The sequence below is a fragment of the Yarrowia lipolytica genome, chromosome 1E (assembly GCF_001761485.1).
Source record: "Yarrowia lipolytica chromosome 1E, complete sequence".
NCBI classification, from domain to species: domain Eukaryota; kingdom Fungi; phylum Ascomycota; class Dipodascomycetes; order Dipodascales; genus Yarrowia; species Yarrowia lipolytica.
Window position 1 is genome coordinate 2,309,716 of NC_090774.1, and position 18,768 is coordinate 2,328,483.

At 51.6% G+C, this 18,768-nt stretch overlaps 7 protein-coding genes and 1 non-coding gene across 8 annotated transcripts; 4 read left to right on the plus strand and 4 right to left on the minus strand.

The window, feature by feature from the left end:
* The first annotated feature begins 466 nt into the window (after nt 1-466).
* On the plus strand, nt 467-542 carry YALI1_E23102r. The gene has a single exon. It is a non-coding gene; the product is annotated as a tRNA-Val (tRNA).
* Nucleotides 543-734: 192 nt separating this feature from the next.
* Nucleotides 735-3,899, minus strand: YALI1_E23136g (uncharacterized protein; the record flags this gene model as incomplete). Its single annotated transcript, XM_504141.3, has 1 exon — nt 735-3,899. One exon carries the CDS (start codon nt 3,897-3,899, stop codon nt 735-737), a length of 3,165 nt encoding a protein of 1,054 aa, XP_504141.3.
* Nucleotides 3,900-8,689: 4,790 nt separating this feature from the next.
* Nucleotides 8,690-10,311, plus strand: YALI1_E23184g (uncharacterized protein; the record flags this gene model as incomplete). The annotated part of the gene is made up of 2 exons (XM_504142.3): nt 8,690-8,714; nt 8,987-10,311. 2 exons carry the CDS (start codon nt 8,690-8,692, stop codon nt 10,309-10,311), a joined length of 1,350 nt encoding a protein of 449 aa, XP_504142.1.
* Nucleotides 10,312-10,705: 394 nt separating this feature from the next.
* Nucleotides 10,706-12,640, minus strand: YALI1_E23223g (uncharacterized protein; the record flags this gene model as incomplete). Its single annotated transcript, XM_504143.3, has 1 exon — nt 10,706-12,640. One exon carries the CDS (start codon nt 12,638-12,640, stop codon nt 10,706-10,708), a length of 1,935 nt encoding a protein of 644 aa, XP_504143.1.
* Nucleotides 12,641-13,253: 613 nt separating this feature from the next.
* YALI1_E23229g (uncharacterized protein) lies at nt 13,254-14,567 on the plus strand (the record flags this gene model as incomplete). The annotated part of the gene is made up of 1 exon (XM_504144.3): nt 13,254-14,567. One exon carries the CDS (start codon nt 13,254-13,256, stop codon nt 14,565-14,567), a length of 1,314 nt encoding a protein of 437 aa, XP_504144.3.
* A 576-nt stretch (nt 14,568-15,143) lies between these two features.
* On the minus strand, nt 15,144-15,884 carry YALI1_E23256g (uncharacterized protein; the record flags this gene model as incomplete). The annotated part of the gene is made up of 1 exon (XM_504145.3): nt 15,144-15,884. One exon carries the CDS (start codon nt 15,882-15,884, stop codon nt 15,144-15,146), a length of 741 nt encoding a protein of 246 aa, XP_504145.1.
* Nucleotides 15,885-16,761: 877 nt separating this feature from the next.
* On the plus strand, nt 16,762-17,174 carry YALI1_E23265g (uncharacterized protein; the record flags this gene model as incomplete). Its single annotated transcript, XM_068283060.1, has 2 exons — nt 16,762-16,818; nt 16,866-17,174. 2 exons carry the CDS (start codon nt 16,762-16,764, stop codon nt 17,172-17,174), a joined length of 366 nt encoding a protein of 121 aa, XP_068139161.1.
* Nucleotides 17,175-17,805: 631 nt separating this feature from the next.
* YALI1_E23280g (uncharacterized protein) lies at nt 17,806-18,267 on the minus strand (the record flags this gene model as incomplete). The annotated part of the gene is made up of 1 exon (XM_068283061.1): nt 17,806-18,267. One exon carries the CDS (start codon nt 18,265-18,267, stop codon nt 17,806-17,808), a length of 462 nt encoding a protein of 153 aa, XP_068139162.1.
* Between the last annotated feature and the right edge of the window lie 501 nt (nt 18,268-18,768).

Below are 18,768 nucleotides of genomic sequence, written 5' to 3' on the forward strand. Positions count from 1 at the left end.
TGTTGCGATGTGGATTTTCGAGGCGCTGTCAGTTGGATCGTCGTCGCTTCATCTTGTCCTTGTCCTTGTCGCCGTCTCATGGTAGTGAATCAAGACCAAAAAATCAATAAATCAATCATATCAATCGTCTGATGTCTTATTCTGTTGCTGTTTTTTTTTTTCCAAAAAAAATAAAAAAAATCTAAGGAAATACATTTCAGCTACTTGAGGCCTAAAGACAATGATATACCCGCAAAACGGATTCGATATCGGCTTCGGTTGTTCAGAAGAGCGGATGGCATTCGTGTTCGCTTGTTCACGGATTCTTCCTGTTCCATCTCTTGACCGGATATATCAACAGGGGTTCTATCTATGTTTTTTTTTCCCTAATAATCTGGTTTCTTTTTTTATTCTAATGATTCATTACATGGTCACGCGACCTAAACATTAGACTGCACAGGCCACAAAACCAAAAATATTAACCTCCGGTTTTTGGTCTAGTTGGTCATGGCATCCGCTTTTACACGCGCGGAACGTCGGCAGTTCGATCCTGTCAGAAATCATTTTTTCCCCAAACGAGTTTTGGTATTTTTTTTGGATCAAGCAAACCCCAACGCTTATTTTGACGTACTCCGAGTCTTACCATACTGATTACTTCCTCCCCGAACTGTTACACAGTTTTCCTTGATTACTCATACCTTTTTCAATTATCAATATCATTCAATAAATACTCAAACCACGTCTAATAATCTATCTTACTTCTCCATGTCGGCCCAGGCGTCAAAAACGTCGTCCTTGGCGGCTCCAGCGTCCTGGCGTCGGAAGTAGACTCGCTTACCAAACTTCCACAGCTCAACCAGCACCAGGAAGATGGCCAGCGCGGCAAAGCAGATGCCCCACTCCCAGGAAATGCCCTTGTGGAGGAACACCTTGTCGTTGATGACAGGGATGTAAATGCAGGGGAAGACGGTGAAGAAGCCGCCGATGACAGACCAGAAGAGCAGCTGGTTGCGCCATAGGTCGTTGAAGGCCTGCTTGGGGGGCTTGATGAAGACGGACCGTCGCATGTCGACCACCTCCCACGCCAGGAAGAGCATGAACCAGGTGATTTCGGCAAAGGCAACGGACCGGCCTCGGAACACATAGTGACACGACTCGGAGTACTCCTTGTTACACAGGTAGCCTAGCTCTCCTCCTCCATCTCCATAGACCACAATGGCGAAGGAACCCAGACACAGACCGGCCATGATGAGGCCGTAGACCATCATGTCCATGAGCAGCTCGTAGGAGAAGACACCCTTCTTGGGGTCACGTGGGGGCAGTTCCATGAGATCGGGAGCACCTTCCTCGAGACCCAGACCCATGGCGGGTAGGGCAGAGGTGACCATGAGACACCAGAGGATTTCAATGGGCGAGATGGGGAAGGTGGAGAAGTCGTCCGAGTCCATGAACACAAGACCGACCATTTCAAACACGCAAAAGGCCACGTTGGCAGCAAGCAGATGCAGCACAAACTTCTGGATGTTGTCGGCCATTCGTCGTCCCTCTTCCACGGCGTTGAGAATAGAGGCAAAGTTGTCGTCTGACAGAACAATATCAGAGGCGTCCTTGGCAACGTCGGAACCAGCGATACCCATGGCGATACCAACATCGGCCTTGGCGAGCGAGGGAGAGTCGTTGACACCATCTCCAGTCATGGCAGTGAACCGTTGTCGTCTGTGAAGAGCGTCAATCATTCGGACCTTGGTGGTGGGAGAACATCGGGCAATAACAAGGGGAAGAACAGGGAGAGCGTCGATCTGCTCGTCGGTCAGGGCGTCAAACTGCATGGCGGTCATAACCATGGCGGAAACCACGGACTCGGGGTAGTCGGCGATATCTCGAGGTAGGATTCCAACCTCCTCGGCAATGGCTCGTGCGGTTCCAGGGTGATCTCCAGTAAGCATGTGGACATTGATTCCGGCCCGATGGCATTGGGCCACGGCACCAGCAGACTCAACACGGGGAGGATCATAGATTCCAACGAGACCCAGGAAGGTGAGACCCTGCTCCATCTTGACTCGGTCCTTGGCGTCCTCAGTCTCGAGGTCAACAGGTCTGGTAGCAAACGCAAGCACTCGGAGACCCTGCTTGGCAAAGGCGTCCATCTGCTGCTGAATCATCTGGTCAACTTCGGGGGTGAAATCCTCAGTGGTTCCACTGGCGTTGATCCAGGTGGAGCAGCACTCGAGAACACGCTCAACAGCGCCCTTGGTGTAGACAGTGGACTGGCCCTTCTCCCCGTCAGTGTAGACGGCAGACATTCGCTTGATGGTCGAGTCAAAGGGGTGCTCGGCAATGTGGGTATATCCAATTGTATCTCGTCCAAAGCCCAGTCGGGAAGTGAAAACCTGGATGGCAATCTCAGTAGGGTCTCCAGACGCGGTCCAACCATCAGTCTCGTCCTTCTTGACCTCAGCAATGTTGGCCAGGGTGGCAGTGTACAACCAGGGGGCCAGAGAAGCAGGAACGTGGGTGTGGGAGATGATCTCCGGGTCCTCATCTGAGGAAGAGTCCTCGCTCTCGTTCACGTTGATGGCCTTGATGGACACGGACTTGTTGGAGTACCGTGACACACAGGGAGACAGAGACAGGTCCTGGTCAATCTTCTTGTTGGCCTTGACGGTCATTCGAGCGTCGGCAACAGGGTCCACTCGTCGCAGCTCCACCGAGCCCTCGGTGGGGTTGTAGGGATGAGTAATGTTCTGCACAGACAAAGTACCGAGCGAGGGCACCCAGCACTTTCGGGCCACCATCTTTCCTTGGGTCAGGGTGCCGGTCTTGTCGGAGCAAATGTCGTTGACGGCACCGAGAGCCTCGAGCGAGTCGAGTTTTCGCACAATGACGTTTCGCTTGACCATAATCTTGGTGCCCACGGCCATGGTGATGGTGAGCACGACAACAAGGGATGCGGGAATCATGGACACAGCGACAGCAACGGCGTAGATGGCGACCTCTCGTGTCACATCAAACTTCTGAGCAGCCATGACGACAATGGCCATGACGACGGCAATAACGAAAATGAGCACGGCGAGCTTGGCCAGTCTGATCTGCAGAGGCGTACCGGTGTTGGTACCCAGGAAGGTCTGGATGTAGTCTCCGCACGTGCCAAAGAAGGCGGACATTTTGGCTCCAAAGGAGTCGTCCTTGGGCTTTCGGAAGCTGGTCTTCTCGCCCTGCAAGGATTTGGCAATGGTTCCAATCTCTGTGTTCATACCGGTGGAGGTGACAATACCCTTGGCTCGGCCCTTGGAGACAACAGAGGAAGAAAAGGCCATGTTGACTCGGTCTCCAACGGGACAAACGGGGTCGTCGAGAGTGGCGGGGTCCTTGACAACGGGCAGCGACTCTCCAGTGAGCAGCGCCTCGTCGGTCTCAAAGTTGACGCCGGAAATGAGTCGGAAATCAGCGGGAATGGTATCTCCGACCTTGACGGTCACAATGTCTCCAGGCACAACCTCTTCGGACTCGACCACGAGCTCCTTGCCATCTCGAATCACGTTGGCGGAGGGCGACGAGAGGTTTTTGAGCGAGTCAAGAGTCTTTTCGGCGTTGTACTGCTGGATCACGCCCACCACAATGTTGATGGCGACCACACCGGCAATGACGCCGGCGGAAATCCAGTCTCGAATTCCAAACGCCACGCACATTGCAATGATCATGACCATGATCATGGCGTTGCAGGACTGGCCAATGATCACCTGGAGCAGCGACACGGCGTCTCCGGTGTCCAGCGCATTGGGACCATGCTGCTGGCGCTGAGTGGCCACCTGCGACGACGAAAGACCCTGCTCCTCATCACAGGCAAAGTGGCTCAGCACCTGCGGCACGTCCAGAGTATGGAAGGCAGTTGGGGGGGATTGAGAAATGTTATCAGTCATGTTTCAAAGGGGATCCGGTGAATGGCTGACTAATTCATGAGCTGTTCTTCTGACGTCGACTTGTGGGTGGAGAGCGGAGGTTCGAAAACTTGATGGAAAAAAAAAGGCGAGTCCGTAGCCCGTCCGCCACGCTCTTATATATTTGCTGCACCCATAAGCCAAGCCTTTTTTGGCCCTCTCATCTGTTGCACTCTACATTATGGCTTGTGGAGCCCGCCAAGTGCAAAGTCAGCGCTACGTGCATACAAGAGACAGCTGACGCCCAAACGGGAAATTCCGTATTCGGCTTATCAAAGCGACTGCTCTTAATGTAGAGTGTAATGTACGTGTGCGGCTGGAGCCAAAATACCGAGCCTAAAATGTCACGAGACATGTTTGAGATTTTTTTCAGACCGTACCACTGAACCAAGAGTAGCAGAGACGGGGGCCCAAGAGGAGAGCTTGCGGGGCGAAATCCGCACTGTGGGATACTGGTTGTCACGTGACCCTTGGCGTTTGTCCATATGCCCTTCCCCTCCTCTATCACCATCACTCTGGCTCTGCTATAATTCCCACCACCACCTCAAACCTCCGAACTCAAATTGCTCCATCATGCTGTTTTGCCCTCGATTAACCGGTGGAGCGCGCCCGTTGTCAAGCGGAAGGGTAAAATATTTGCAAAAGCAAAAACTCTGACACACAAGCCGCGGCAAGAGTGAAAATCCAGCTAGCTGTGGTCATCGTGAGTCCCGGTCCGCGACCCAAACGGCCCAACGGCCAAACAGCCTAACAGCCAAACAGCCAAACAACCAAACAGCTGCCCAACTCCGATCAGCTGCCCAACCTCAGACGCTAGTTTATGGATCGGAGGGTCCAATGGGCGGGCAGTAGATGACGCCACCCAATGGGGCCTTGTGGGCACTGTACACACGTACTGGGGCCGTACCTTTGACCGTGTCCACCTTCTACCAGCGCTTGCAACTCCTCTCCTGGGGACAACTCTATACAGCAGCAGTTTCCGCCTTGCTTCCGGAGGGTGAAGGGCCAAAAGCGAAAAAGATGGAAGTGGAAAAACAAATTAAAAAATACTTGAAAAACAGTGGAAAAAACAGTGGAGAATTCCGGGCCATTTTTGGTCCCAAACCCACAAAAACATGCCCCGTCCACCAAGTATATGCCTCAGACACACTACTGCGGGTAATCATGTGACCCAGCCACCTCCCAGACCACATTAGCTCAAGGCAGACACTATCAGAAGGACCCAAAAAAAGACGAGAGCGCGGCGGCGCCGTTGACTTTTGGGTTTCGGTCCACAAGCGGCCCTGACAAGTTATGCTCGTATGTACTGGCGGTCTGGGTTTCTTGGCACGGTCGGAGAGTCCAAGGGACAGGTCCGATCACGTGGAGCGATTGGTTGTAATATCTGTCGTGGTACGGACGTGATCAAACCAGTCGAGGGTGTCGTGAGCCCCCTTCAACTATACGTACGTTTCACAGTTAACGTCAAACTCCCATCTCCTGGCACTTGTACCTTAACTTTCTGTAGGACTGGTCACGCACCTTTTTCAAAAAATTATCTTTTTTTTTTTTTTCTTTTCCCTTTTTTCCTTCTCTTTTCTCTTCTCTTTTCTCTTTTTTTTCTTCCCTTTTTTTCTCTTTTTTTCTCTTTTTTTCTCTTTTTTTCTCTTTTTTTCCTCCCAACTATTTGCTCGGCAAGACATTGCCTCCCCTTGCCCTACTTTTCGGCCCATGTTGCACCAGCCAAGAGCTCGACAGCTCTCCTCCTGGCCTTGCTGGGTGGGGGTAAATTTGCCGCCGGAAGGACCTCAGTAATGTGGGGTATTACCGTCTTTACTTGTTGAGCTGTTGGGTTGGTTCAGGTAAACCATTCATTTAGTATACTGTCCTGATACTTTGATGAAAAGTTGGAACAAACCAAGGCCGTCTAGTCTGAGTTGCGACCGTCGAAGACCCACAACCCCGTCAGCCGAGCCTTACCTCGCCCATCCGCAGATCGCTGGACACCTTGTCAAGCCGGTACCTTTTGCTATCCCTTCCAGCGGTCTCACTATGATGAAAACGTGCATGTTTGGTGCCAGGTTTGGTGCCATGTCTGAAAACCATGCCTCTACGGTGTATCCTCGGGCTTGGGCCTCCGTACCGCGAGTGGGGGTCCGGGACAAGACGGAATTGTGGCTGGAATGGGACCAAGAATAGCCCATTTGACCAGGCGCTCTTGTACGTACTCGTACTCGTACTCTGGCTCTCTCTCTCCATGCGTCATCATCAAGACGATACTGTAGGTTGACGCCCGCTTAAAGTTGAGCCGTGCAACGGGAGACAGGACAGCCGCAAGTTTGTCGACGGACTATTGACTATTTTCCGACAAGGTGCGATACGACGGCGGTTGTAGCCAGCCAGCAGCGGAGAGCGGGACATGTCATATGCCGTTGGGGTTTCAACATCACCTTCCTCCTCGGCTGCTCTTGCCCTCGTCAGACTCGTTCCAGACAAGGCCCAAAAACTGCACAGTGTCGCTTTCGCTTTCCTCAATTTTTCTTCCTATTTTTTTTTCTTTTTTCCTCTTTTTTCCTCTTTTTTCCCCTTTTTTTCCCCTTTTTCCCCCCCTTTTTTCCCTCTTTTTCCCTCTGTTTCCCTCTGTTTCCCTCTTTTCCCCCTCTGTTTCCCTCTGTTTCCCTCTGTTTTCCTCTGTTTCCTTCTGTTTCCCTCTGTTTTCCTCTGTTTTCCCCTTTTCTCCCTTTTTTCCCTTTTTTCCCTTTTTTCCCTTTTTTTTTCTTTTTTTTCTTTTTTTCCCCCTTTTTCACACCTTATTTGACGATAATCCAGCTAAAACCTGCCCGACATTGGCCGCAACCCGAGTTATCCGGGGTATGCAGCCTACCTTATCGCTGCAATAACCCCCCTCGGCTCGCACATTAAACTGTTTGTTATCAATAATTCTGCCGACTATCCTACTGCTATAATACTGGGCGTTATCCCGGACCAAGCACCAGGCTCCTCCGGAATCTCCGACGTTTAGCATAGTGCCATAATCACACACAAGCTCTCCGGTTCGACCTTGGCATGTGCATCCATGACTCAGTGGAAAGGGCAAAGAGTAAATAATTCACCACCAGAATGAAATTATCCACCATCGGAGCAACGGTGCTCTCAAAGTCGACCGCTACCACCGGCTATGTACTGAAACGAGGCATGTATGACTCCGTCAATCGTCAATCGGGTAGCTATCAATAGTGATAGACTGACGATATTAAATACTCGTACACACCTTGCCATGTACCGTACAACATTGTACATCCGCGTCTCGTCTTCCGTATCCTCAGATGAGACCACTTTGAACAGTCGAACCACCATTGTTCGTATTCGACTGGAAGCTCGCATTATTATCGGACTGGCTGGACGATACACTTAGGACGATACACTTCGGATGATACACTTAGGACAATACACTTAGGACGATACGCTTCAGGTGATACTTGCTCTAGGACAGAGAGGGGAGTGGGGTACCACAATGGCCGCAACCAGGTCGCGAATGCGGAATGCCGGCATTGACGTTGATTGCCGTCCAGCACTCGGACCATACTTTACCCTTCCGACCCTTTCTGTAATTGCTGGTAAATCCTGTACCGTGCACTCAACACTCCAATCTAAGAAGCAGGGGAGAGTCATATGATCTTTGGCAATTATTTCAGACCACGGCAACAGCGAGACAGATTCCCACCAATCGGAGACGCGACAAGTCCTCGGTTGTTGCTCAGTACGAGTACAGTATGTACCGTCCGGTTCCTGTATATACTGGGCCGCGTACGAACACCTCTCCACGGATCAGAAACATCCTGTAAGAAGAATCCCACGGGTCAGAAACATACCGCAAGAGGAAGGATCGGTCTAGACTCAACAAACATCTCAAGTGTACGGACTTTTGTTGATCGTCATAGCCATAGCCATAGCCATACCCATAGCCATAACCATACCCATAACCATGGCCGTAACCAATGGTACTTCCCCACAATGTCTCAGATATGTACAACAACCTGCTGTACCAATTGCCGATCAATTCACCTCTTTAATACGACACAATCCGGAAACGAACCTACATCCGTTGAACGGTCAACCTCCCACGTTGTATCCCCTGACTTTTTTTTCCTGTATGAACATCCAATGGTGTCTGCATATGGGAGCAAAATAACACATGATCGTACTTGTACAAGTACACCCCCTATTTGCCTGGCGACAATACCCGCATATATAACCACCACCTTGGCCCCCGTAATGCGCCCATTGGTCCACTTGTATACATTTATCCTCCACAAAAGGCGCCACCTGGTTGCTGCCCGTTTTTCCCTCGCTCATCTCTCAGCAGGTCGCGCGTTTCCCCCCTTTCGCGTATTTTCAGCTGCGCGAAACTTTATCACGAAAACATGACAAAAGGGTAGCCCGACAGCAACGTGACTTGCTGACAAGGGTCCACCAAATGGGGCTTTATAGAAGGAAATTTGACAAGATTTCTACATCAAAAAAATGAGCATCCTCGGCTAAACAAAACCATACAATTTTCATCCTCAAACTTGCGCCAAAACCCCCCCCAAATACGCACTTCTCCGCCCCCGTCAGTTTACCCGGAAGTGTTTCTTGGGTAACCGGCCACGTCGCGTTGCCCAGGCAACCCCCTTTGTTTGTCTGGCCACCACACCTTGACACACAACTCCCCCAACCTTATTCTGTTTTTGTGTCGCCAAACTTGTTCTCCTGTATCTCCTCCCCTTTCCACCACACACAACTACACAATCATGAGAGAAGTCATCAGCATTAATGGTGAGTATGGCGATTAGCCGAATGGGCGTTTGCGGGCGCTCCAGGCGCGGTATCACGCGTTTTCTACGTCCACAAAGGTGGCAAAAAATACACAACAATAGGACGCATGTAAAACACGGCAACGGAACAACTGTTGATTTCGCAATATTCCAGCGCAAAGAAGGAGAGCAAGATTGGGGAGATTTGGAGGCGGATTGAAGGACTCCATCGCGTTTCGTTTCCACCAGCCAGCCATCCTCTCCCTCCCTACAACATCACAATACTAACCACAGTCGGTCAAGCCGGTTGCCAGATTGGTAACTCGTGCTGGGAACTTTACTGCCTGGAACACGGTATCCAGCCCGATGGATACCTCGACCCCGACCGAAAGACGGGATCCCGGGAGGAGGGATTCTCCACCTTCTTCTCCGAGACTGGCTCCGGCAAGTACGTGCCCCGAACCATCTACGTCGATCTCGAGCCCAATGTGGTCGATGAGGTGCGAACCGGAAAGTACAAGAACCTGTTCCACCCCGAGCAACTCATCACTGGCAAGGAGGACGCCGCTAACAACTACGCCCGAGGTCACTACACCGTTGGAAAGGAGCTGATCGACCAGGTCATGGACCGAGTCCGACGAGTCGCCGACAACTGTAACGGTCTCCAGGGCTTCCTCTTCACCCACTCTTTCGGTGGAGGAACCGGTTCCGGTTTCGGAGCTCTGCTGCTTGAGCGACTCTCGGTCGACTTCCCCAAGAAGTCCAAGCTCGAGTTTGCCGTCTACCCTGCCCCCCAAGTCTCCACCTCCGTTGTCGAACCTTACAACTCCGTCCTCACAACCCACACCACCCTGGAGCACTCTGACTGTACCTTCATGGTTGACAACGAGGCCATCTACGACATGTGCCGACGAAACCTCGATATTTCGCGACCCTCCTTCGAGAACCTCAACAGAATGATCGCCCAGGTTGTTTCCTCCGTCACCGCCTCTCTGCGATTCGACGGTTCTCTCAACGTCGACCTTAACGAGTTCCAGACCAACCTGGTTCCTTACCCCCGAATCCATTTCCCCCTGGTCACCTACGCCCCCGTCATCTCCAAGTCGCGAGCCAACCACGAGTCCAACTCCGTCAACGAGATCACCAACGCCTGCTTCGAGCCCAGCCACCAAATGGTCAAGTGCGACCTCCGAGAGGGTAAGTACATGGCCAACTGTCTGCTGTACCGAGGAGACGTGGTCAACAAGGATGTACAGGCTGCCGTTGCCTCTATCAAGGCCAAGAAGTCCATTCAGCTGGTCGACTGGTGTCCTACCGGTTTCAAGATTGGTATCTGCTACCAGCCTCCTCAGTACGTTCCTGAGGGCGACATGGCCAAGGTTGACCGAGCCGTGTGTATGCTGAGTAACACTACTGCTATTGCCGAGGCCTGGAAGCGACTTGATGCCAAGTTCGACCTCATGTACTCCAAGCGAGCCTTTGTTCACTGGTACGTCTCTGAGGGTATGGAGGAGGGAGAGTTCAGCGAGGCTCGAGAGGACCTGGCTGCTCTCGAGCGAGACTATGAGGAGGTTGGCGCCGATTCCGCCTACGACGATGACCTTGAGGCTGAGTACTAAGCAGTTTGAGTTAAAGTGTACGAGCCTACTAATTAATTTAATGATACCGTGTTGATTGGAGTTAACTGTAGATTTTTAGGAGTAGAGATGGCGTGGAGGAGTGAAGAGAAGATGTACTGTGTAGTATGTACTCGTACGGTACAAGTGCTGGAGGTACTCGTGCGAAACTGATCTTTCTTCATCTCCATATATGTTACTCTTCGTTATCATAACGCAGGAACGACACCACCTCGAAGCCACCGTCGAGATAGAACTTCATCGTACACTAGATCCGCAGGAACATCATCGTCCCAACGGCTGAGCAGTATGTACATGCTGTACATACATACTCCAGTCTCATAAATACAATAAATAACACTATAGTCTATCCAGACTCCGTCTGGTGACGGCGTCTCTACCTCCTCTCCGGCTTGACGGGGAGCTCGCCAATGACCTCCTCATTATTCCGTAGTCTCTTGGCTCGCTGACCTCGAGTAAGCTTCTTGTCATGACCAGACACAATCTGTTTCTCCTTCTCGAGAGCCTGGGCTCGGTCGGCCTTCTTAGCGGCAGCCTTTGCGGCCTCTTCTCGCTTCATTCGCTCGGCGTGCTCCGTTCGGATCATCTCCAGCTTGCGTTCAACCTCCTTGGCTGTGTCGAGCACTGACGAGCCCTCCTTGGTCTTGTATTGATCGATGGAAATGTCCAGTTTTCGAGCCAGAGCGAGGTGGATCTTGGTCGGGTTGTTGCGTTCCTCCAGCTTGAACTTGTTTTTGATCTGGCGTCGAGTCCGACCGGGAAAGAATTGCGAAATGAGGTTGAAATCGGAGCCCCATTCACTGAGCTTGATGAAGAAGCGCGTAGTCTCCTCTGCGGACCATCGGGCGGCCTTTTCGTTTCGCCTGTGAGTGACGGAAGTAGTGGGCCTGGAGAAGTCCTTGACAATCTCTTCAACCTCTCTCTGATCACGTCCTGCTTCTACATGTTCATGACGATCAACAACAGTGGAAGACTGGTCCACCACAAACTTTCCGCCCTTGATCTTCAGCTCGGGTTTGTTTCTTCGGTTTGGCGCACTGTCCAACGCCTTCACAGCCATGTCCTGTTTGGCACGCAACTCGCTCTTGGGCTTGGCCCCCTTCTTTTTCTCCTGCTCCTCGTCATTCTCGTCAAACAAAGCGGCCATATCAAGAGGAATACCCTCGGCCTTGATGTATTCAAAGCCGTCGTCTCGAACTCCCTCGTTGGGTCGCACGTAGTTGGGATTGTAAGCCAGGGCTTCTTCCAGAGTTGGAACAGGTAGTTCGTTACCCTCCATATCCAGATTACACCGCAAGTTGGGCGCTCCCTCGCGGCTCTCCTCAACCCACTTTTTGGCACGTCGGTAGTTGTCCCGTCGACGTTCCAGAGCTGCCTTATGCCTGACCGCCTGGTCATTCTCCGCACAACTCTTGCCCATCCGCACATCGGAACACAACTGGGCCATGGTGACCGTTTCGGGGTCCAAAGTCCACTCTTCGGGGTTGTCGATAAAGATGGATGGCTTGCTTCGGCCAGAAACAAGATACAATGTTTCGGCATCAAACATTTTGTTGGCGCTATCGGGAAGTCTTCGAGGTGGAAGGAGAGGACCCGAGGGACCCTTGCGTGCTCGTCCAGCCACAGAAATGTGTGTGATGGGCGCAGACGACCCTTCTTCTTCGGCGGCGTTATCTCTCAGCACCAACACATCTGTGGTGACTCCGTCCATAGTTCCACTACTGCTAGCCACGGCCTCCTCGTCTTCTCCTCGCTGGGTCGATCGTAGCGAACTGGACCCAGAAATCTCCTCTGCATTTCGTTTGCCACTTCGTGTGAGAGTGGGGGACCTAACACTCGTGACGGTGGTTGTCGTGGTGGTGGTGCCCTCGGTAATCGTCTTATTAACAACCGCAAACCCGGACGACCGAACAACAGTGGTGGACTCCTCGGTCACCTGGGACGAGGGAGGAGACGCCAGGCCACTCACCTCCCTTTGTGTCTCTAGACGAGAGGCCAGGGCAGGTCGTTCCGCCAGGGTGGCTGAGATTCGCGCTCGAGGTCGCGGGTGCAGTCTGAGAGCAGGCTGAGACGACTCGGAGGTCTCTTCGGTGGCAGGGACGTTCTGCGACGCCTGGGGAGTGGCAGGAAGAGTCACCTCCTCTTCAGCAATAGCCTCTTCATTGGATACTAGTTTGGACGCGGCCTCTTTGAGCTGCTTGGTGGCCGCTGCGCTGGGCTTTTGAGTCACAGACGACAGCCTTCGACGGCCAGACCGCGGTTGGACCTTGGGAACAAACCGCTTGGTGCCCTTTTTCACGACAGAAGACATGTTGTAGTGTTGTGTAGTGGGTGAGTGTGTGTTCCTGTTGGTTTTTTTTTTTTTTAATTCTTCTGCGATATGGAGTTTTTGGACGTGACAAAAATTACGTTTAACCCTTACCCAGTAGTAGAGGAGAGTGCGACCCCAATGACGAGGTTCGTTATACGAGTATTCGAAGTAAATCGACGAAATACCAGGAGAAAAAGTGGTTGAGAGCACTTTTTTAGGCGTCCGTTTGTGCGGAGGGTGTTGTTTCCGGGTCACGTGACATAACTCATTAGGTAATCATCTGTCTTTTGCCCACGTGAAGCAACATCGAGGGGTGCACTATTAGTAAGAGAGAGAGAAAGAGATGTTGGCGAGAAAACAGGGGAAAAAGGAAGTCAAGACGTCAAAAAGCCAAAAAAAAAGATTACCATGTCACGTGGTACAATGTCACGTGATCTACCGAGGCGACAGTTCTCTTGTAGGCATCCATTTCTTCGTTCTGCTAGATTACAGCGTGGGTACGTCTGAGCTGCAATATGCAGTATTTTTTTGTTTGTAGAATTATCTTTTTTCCTGTATCAACGCTCCACTCCCACACACACAACACACACACACACACACACACTACACACAAATGAACGTATCAGCTGCCAAGGAACTTCAGCTGTCCGGCAAGGAGTACGTGCTTGCGATTGTGCCTGTTCCTGCTCGCAAGGCAGTTGCTGCAGCTCTGTCTGATAACTCCATCCATCTGGTTTCTCTGGATCTCTCTCACAGCACCAAGATTGTCGACAAGAGCCATGAACGGATTGTGGGTATGAAGAACTTTGACGAGAGCACAGTCATGACATGGGGCAACGACGGCGTGAAGCTGTGGGATCTGCGGGAGCAGAATTCGGATTCCAACAAGCCGCTGCTGTGGATGAAACAGGGCACTCTGGGGCCTATTGTGAGCTGCGATTTCCGCGACAACATTGTAGTTGGAGGGTCTGAGCTGGTGGGAACCGATGCCGGCATCTGTTTGTGGGACGTGACCAAGCCCAAGGCTGATGGAATGCCCTTCATCGAGTTTCCCGACGTGCACAATGACGATGTCACCGAGTTGAGGTTCCATCCTACCAGAGAAAACATTGTCGTGTCTGGCAGCACGGACGGGCTGGTGAATGTTTACGACATCAAGGAGACGGACCAGGATGAGGTGGTCAAGCAGGTGTTCAACCACGACTCTTCTATCCATTTTGCTGGGTTCACTTCTGCCAACAGAGTCTATGTTATTTCACATATGGAGACCCTCAGCATCTACGAGATGGACTTTGAGAAGGATGACTACGTTTCCCGAGAGCCTCTCGAGTTTGGAGATGTGCGCCAGAAGTTTGGATGCGAGTATGTTGCCGACATTGTGCCTGGATATGTCATTTCCGGCAGCAACAATGCTGATACCTATGCGCCTGGCCAGGTTCAACTGCTGCCGTTCCGAAACGAGACTGTCACGCACGAGAACGAGGCCGCTGGGGTCGTGACTCTCAACGAGGCCCATGGGACTGAGGTGGTGCGAACGGTGTACCTGGATGCTGCCAATGATGCCGTTTACACTGGAGGAGAAGATGGATACATTCGGCTGTGGAACGTGCCCGATCTGCAGCTTGGGTTCGGCGATTTCATGACCAACGAAGACACCGAGATGGGTGGTAGTGATGAAGGATGGCAGGAGGTGACCCCCAAGAAGGACAAGAAGGACAAGAAGGACATGGAGGACAAGAAGGACAAGAAGGACAAGAAGGACAAGAAGGAAGATAAAGACAAGAAGGAGAAGCGAGAGAAGCGCGAGAAGAAGGAGAAGCGAAAGAAGGAGAAGGAAGAGGCCGACAAAAAGGATAAGAAAAAGAAGGAAAAGAAGGACAAGAAAGACAAGAAAGACAAGAAGGAGGAACGGTTTGCTCCCTATTAGACAGAGCCGAGCTATAATAGATGGAATTCATTATAGACTCTCAAAATTCACTTGGCAAAGTTTTATAGGATAGTCTATAAACTTCGGATCACCAGATCTGCCAGATACGGAACGTTACCCGAGTCATTTTATGTTTGAAGTTATCTAATGGTCGCGAGACTTTGTCTTAGAACGTATAGTCGCAGTCGGTGGACTTTTCTGAGCGAGTTTCTCCACTCGTAGACTGGATTGCTCTTCAAGATGACTTGGATATACCGGTAGTATAGGCTCTCACAGGCCGTAGCTACAAAGCAGCATAAGATTTGACGATATCTCTACAACAAGAATCAGTAAAACTTCATCTGTCGACTCAGAGGCTGCCAGCCGATTCATTAGATCATTCAGTTTGGTATCTTAATGTCTGTGCGGTGTGTTCGCGTTGAGCGTATCAAAAAACAGTGATGAACATCAATCCACAAGTCCCTGTCCGGCCATGCCAATACAGTATTATACTAGAACTACGTGCCACCGTTAATCATCAATCATTACTCATTACTGTCGTATCGTACATACATAATTTTATCCGTTTCACTCTTCTTAGATGAGAGCAAGAGCGATACCAGCAGCACCAATGGCGCCTCCGAGAACGGCCTTGACGGCAGAGCCGGCGTTCTTGGACTCAGAAGTGGCGGCAGCAGAGGTGGCGGCGGAAGAAGATCGAGCGCCGGAGCCGGAAGGAGCATCGGAGATCTTGCCGTCAGCAACCTCCTGGGTGGTGGGGGTGGAGTCGGGAGCAATCTCACCCTCGGTGGTGTTGAAGCACATGGCGGAGAAGCCGGTGTTCTGGAACTGGTTTCGCTCGACAAAGTAAACATCGGCACAGACAAAGTGGGAGATGTTCTGGGTACCGTCAATGGCGTTGTACTCCAGCTGGATGGTTCCGTTCTGGCCCTCCCGGACGTTGTTGGGAATGTCGGGGAACTGGTAGCAGGCGTGGCCCTTGTCAGCCTCGGCGGAAATGTTTCCGGTGAAAATGTCCTCGAAGTCGTCCTCAGAAGTGGGGTTGTTCTGGTACGAGATTCGCACTCGGATGCCCCAGGCCTCGTCCTTGGCAACCAGAGCAATGTGGCCGCCGGTCAGAGGGAAGTTGGTTCGGTTGTGGATGGCAGCAGAGGCGCCGGCACCGCAGGGTCCAGTGTTGTCATCATCGTCGGCCCAGGGTCGGTCCTGAGGCCACAGGAAGGCGACGGGGCCCATGGACTGGGCAAACTGCTCACCGTGGCCCTGGGCGGCGGTGAGAGAAGCAAGAGCAAGAGCGGAGATGGAGGTGAGAAGCATTGTAGGCGTGAGAACGATGGCTGACGAGATGTAGATGCGATGGATTAGATGTTTATATAGATATTCGGGGGACAATAGAGTTGCAGGGTGTGCGTGGGATGGACGTGGGCTGGGAACGGGCTTAATGCGTCTGCAGTTGGATATTTCCGCGGATTTATTAGTATCATTGAAATCGCTCGAGGATCAGGAACAAGATGGTGTAATTATTAGTATGATTCGGGCTCTCTATCATCAATTTTTCACGGAATAATCGCTTTCAGCGACACCCAAAATTAAGTTTGGTAATTAGAATGGTGTGTTTATCATTTTCATCTGCTAAGGAAGAGTGCCAAGGAAGAGGGGTCGTGGTGTCTCGAAAATGTGACATTTTGGCGAGTTTTTCCGCATCCCGTCTTCGCTGGGTGCTTAGTAATCATCCCCGTTTGCGCCGCTCCCGAACAACATCCATATTGCCTCCCTTAGCGACGCCAGAACCGGGCCATTCGCCCATCAGATAAAAGTAACTTTGTGCATTCTAGGTTCGGCATGCAGTATCTTTGGGGCCAGCCTGAGAAATACAGTTTCAACCTTTATCAATCTGATCTTCCTTTTTTTTTCAAACCCTAAGCGACCCGTTGCACCATTCTGGGGCCCTCCGCACGCCCCAAACCCTCTTGGAAACCCTCTGGCCGGCCCTTTGACTCACGCTAATGCTGCATAGTCTTTGTCCTCCGGGTCGGAACACTCTTTGGGCACCCTGAGGACGCGCACTGGGTTGCCTTGTTTGGTTCTTTGCATTTTCGGCTCACACCCCGTGCCAAGACTGGTAGGTCGCTTGTTGAGCGCAATCTGTAGTAGACTGGAGGCTAGAGGCTATGGGGCCGTTGTCCATGTTCAAATGAGGTCTCTGCCATTGGACGAGCGCGAGAGAAACAGGGTCTACCAGAAGCTACCTGTGTCGGTAAACCCATTGCCGGATGCCCATTCCCATTCTCAGTTGAGTTTTTCATAGCCGCTTATACTGTAACGACAATTCACTCATCGGGGTCCACGGGGGGGACATTATCTGATGGCCAGGCAGTCCAGGTGCACGGGCGGTTGTACGCACGTCCATCTTTGCACCAATCAATTTCATCTGACGCATGGTCCATATGCGCCCGGGGGTCATATCATATCCTTGTGCCAAGAGGGCCAAGAGGAATGCTGCGACAAGAGTCGTCGAGTGCCGTGCGCGGTATGATGGAGAGAGGCCGAGATAATAGTGTTTTGGCAGTTATGGAGTTGCCAGAGTTATTTTGCAGTGTCATGTGACTGGATGGCGCCGTTGAAGAGGCCGTCCACAAACCAGTCAATCTGTTTGCTACAACTCTCGGAGCAATCGCGAGCGTAACCCACAGCACATGTGTAGCTGCGCGCCTGTTATGTAAAGATTATCAATGCGCGGAGATGTGAACTTAGCTGGTTGGAGGGTAGGTGTTGGGGTCGTTGATGAGGTCTTGTTGGAGGCCATAGCCAGTTGCTGGTTATCGTCATCGCATCGGCCGTCGGTGGTGTCGTGCTGGTACGAAGCCAGCAATAACCCGCTGGGGATCCTTCTCTACCATTGTAAACGTCCACTAGCACTCGTTTCTTGTTCTCGAACAAGCTCGTCCATTCAAAGACAGTCTTGAAGAGCACGCATCGAAGGGTCTGCGTCAGAGTCAAAGCGTCATGCTGGAGAAGTACTGCAAGTGATAGAGTGAATGGAGGAGCGTGCTTCACAGGTGAGCCCAGAATAAGTCAGATTACGTCTCCTGTCACCACACCTTCAACCCATCCCAGTCTGGCTCTTGTCTTGTCACTCTTGTCACTCTTGTCTCGTCTCACTCTTGTCGTCTCGCTTACATGTCTCAAGTCCAAAAACCCATAGAGTTGCGCCGATCCGAGACCCCGGAGCCCGGTTTCAAATTACGTCACAAGGACTTATATGCCAGCCGTGATTGGACATTGCTCTTGCACAAGACCATGGCCATGACTTTTGTCCCCAGCAGAACATGCGACCAGTACATGCGGGACATATGGACCCAGGCCTGCTCGTTCTTGTGGCAACCTCAGCCTTTGCCCAGCACCTCCGCCAACAAGGTATGATCGCTACTCCATGTACTGTGTCGCCCTTGTAGGTCGGTGCCGCATGGTCCAACGCTTCTGTCAGGAAGCCAGCCCCCACGCGGAATACGACAACTTTCATGGCCCTGTGGAGGCAGGATAGACTCGACGCTACCACCATCAGCGTAGGGTCGGCGCAGATCCATGTTGGTCTGTGATGATCCATGATGATCCACGATGATCCACGATGATCCACGTTGATCCTGATGATCCAATGTCGACCTGATCTGATAATTGGAAAGGGTGTGGGCAAGTACATCGGTGAGTTGACAGCCGCTGACTGACTTGACTTGATACTTGTGACATTATAGTCTCGGTTATGACCCTTGTACTCACGTGATTCGTATCCCTCCCCCTCATGTGATTCTCCTCTTCACGTGATTCGTATCCTTCCTCTTCACGTACCCTTCTGGTCTCATTCGGGCATTGTTCAGGTGAGACTTCCTTGCCAGCCGGTACAGGTAGGGCTATTGTCTCAAACGAGGAGGAGTTGACTGTAGCGGAGTTGATTGGCGAGTCAACTGCAGGGGAGTGGACTGTAGTACTAGTACGAGTACTGCGGAGATTGATGGCTTCTGCTCATTAGTACGTTCAGTCGGCATTCCTTTCTTGGGAATGAATCTCAGGTTGTAGATGTGATAGGAGATTATCAGCTCTTTCGGTAGAAGGACGACTACGGACTATCAGTAACATCCGTAGCAGTAGCAGCATGAGAACAACGAACAACTCCACGATTTCGGCTTTCTTCTCGACTATCTAC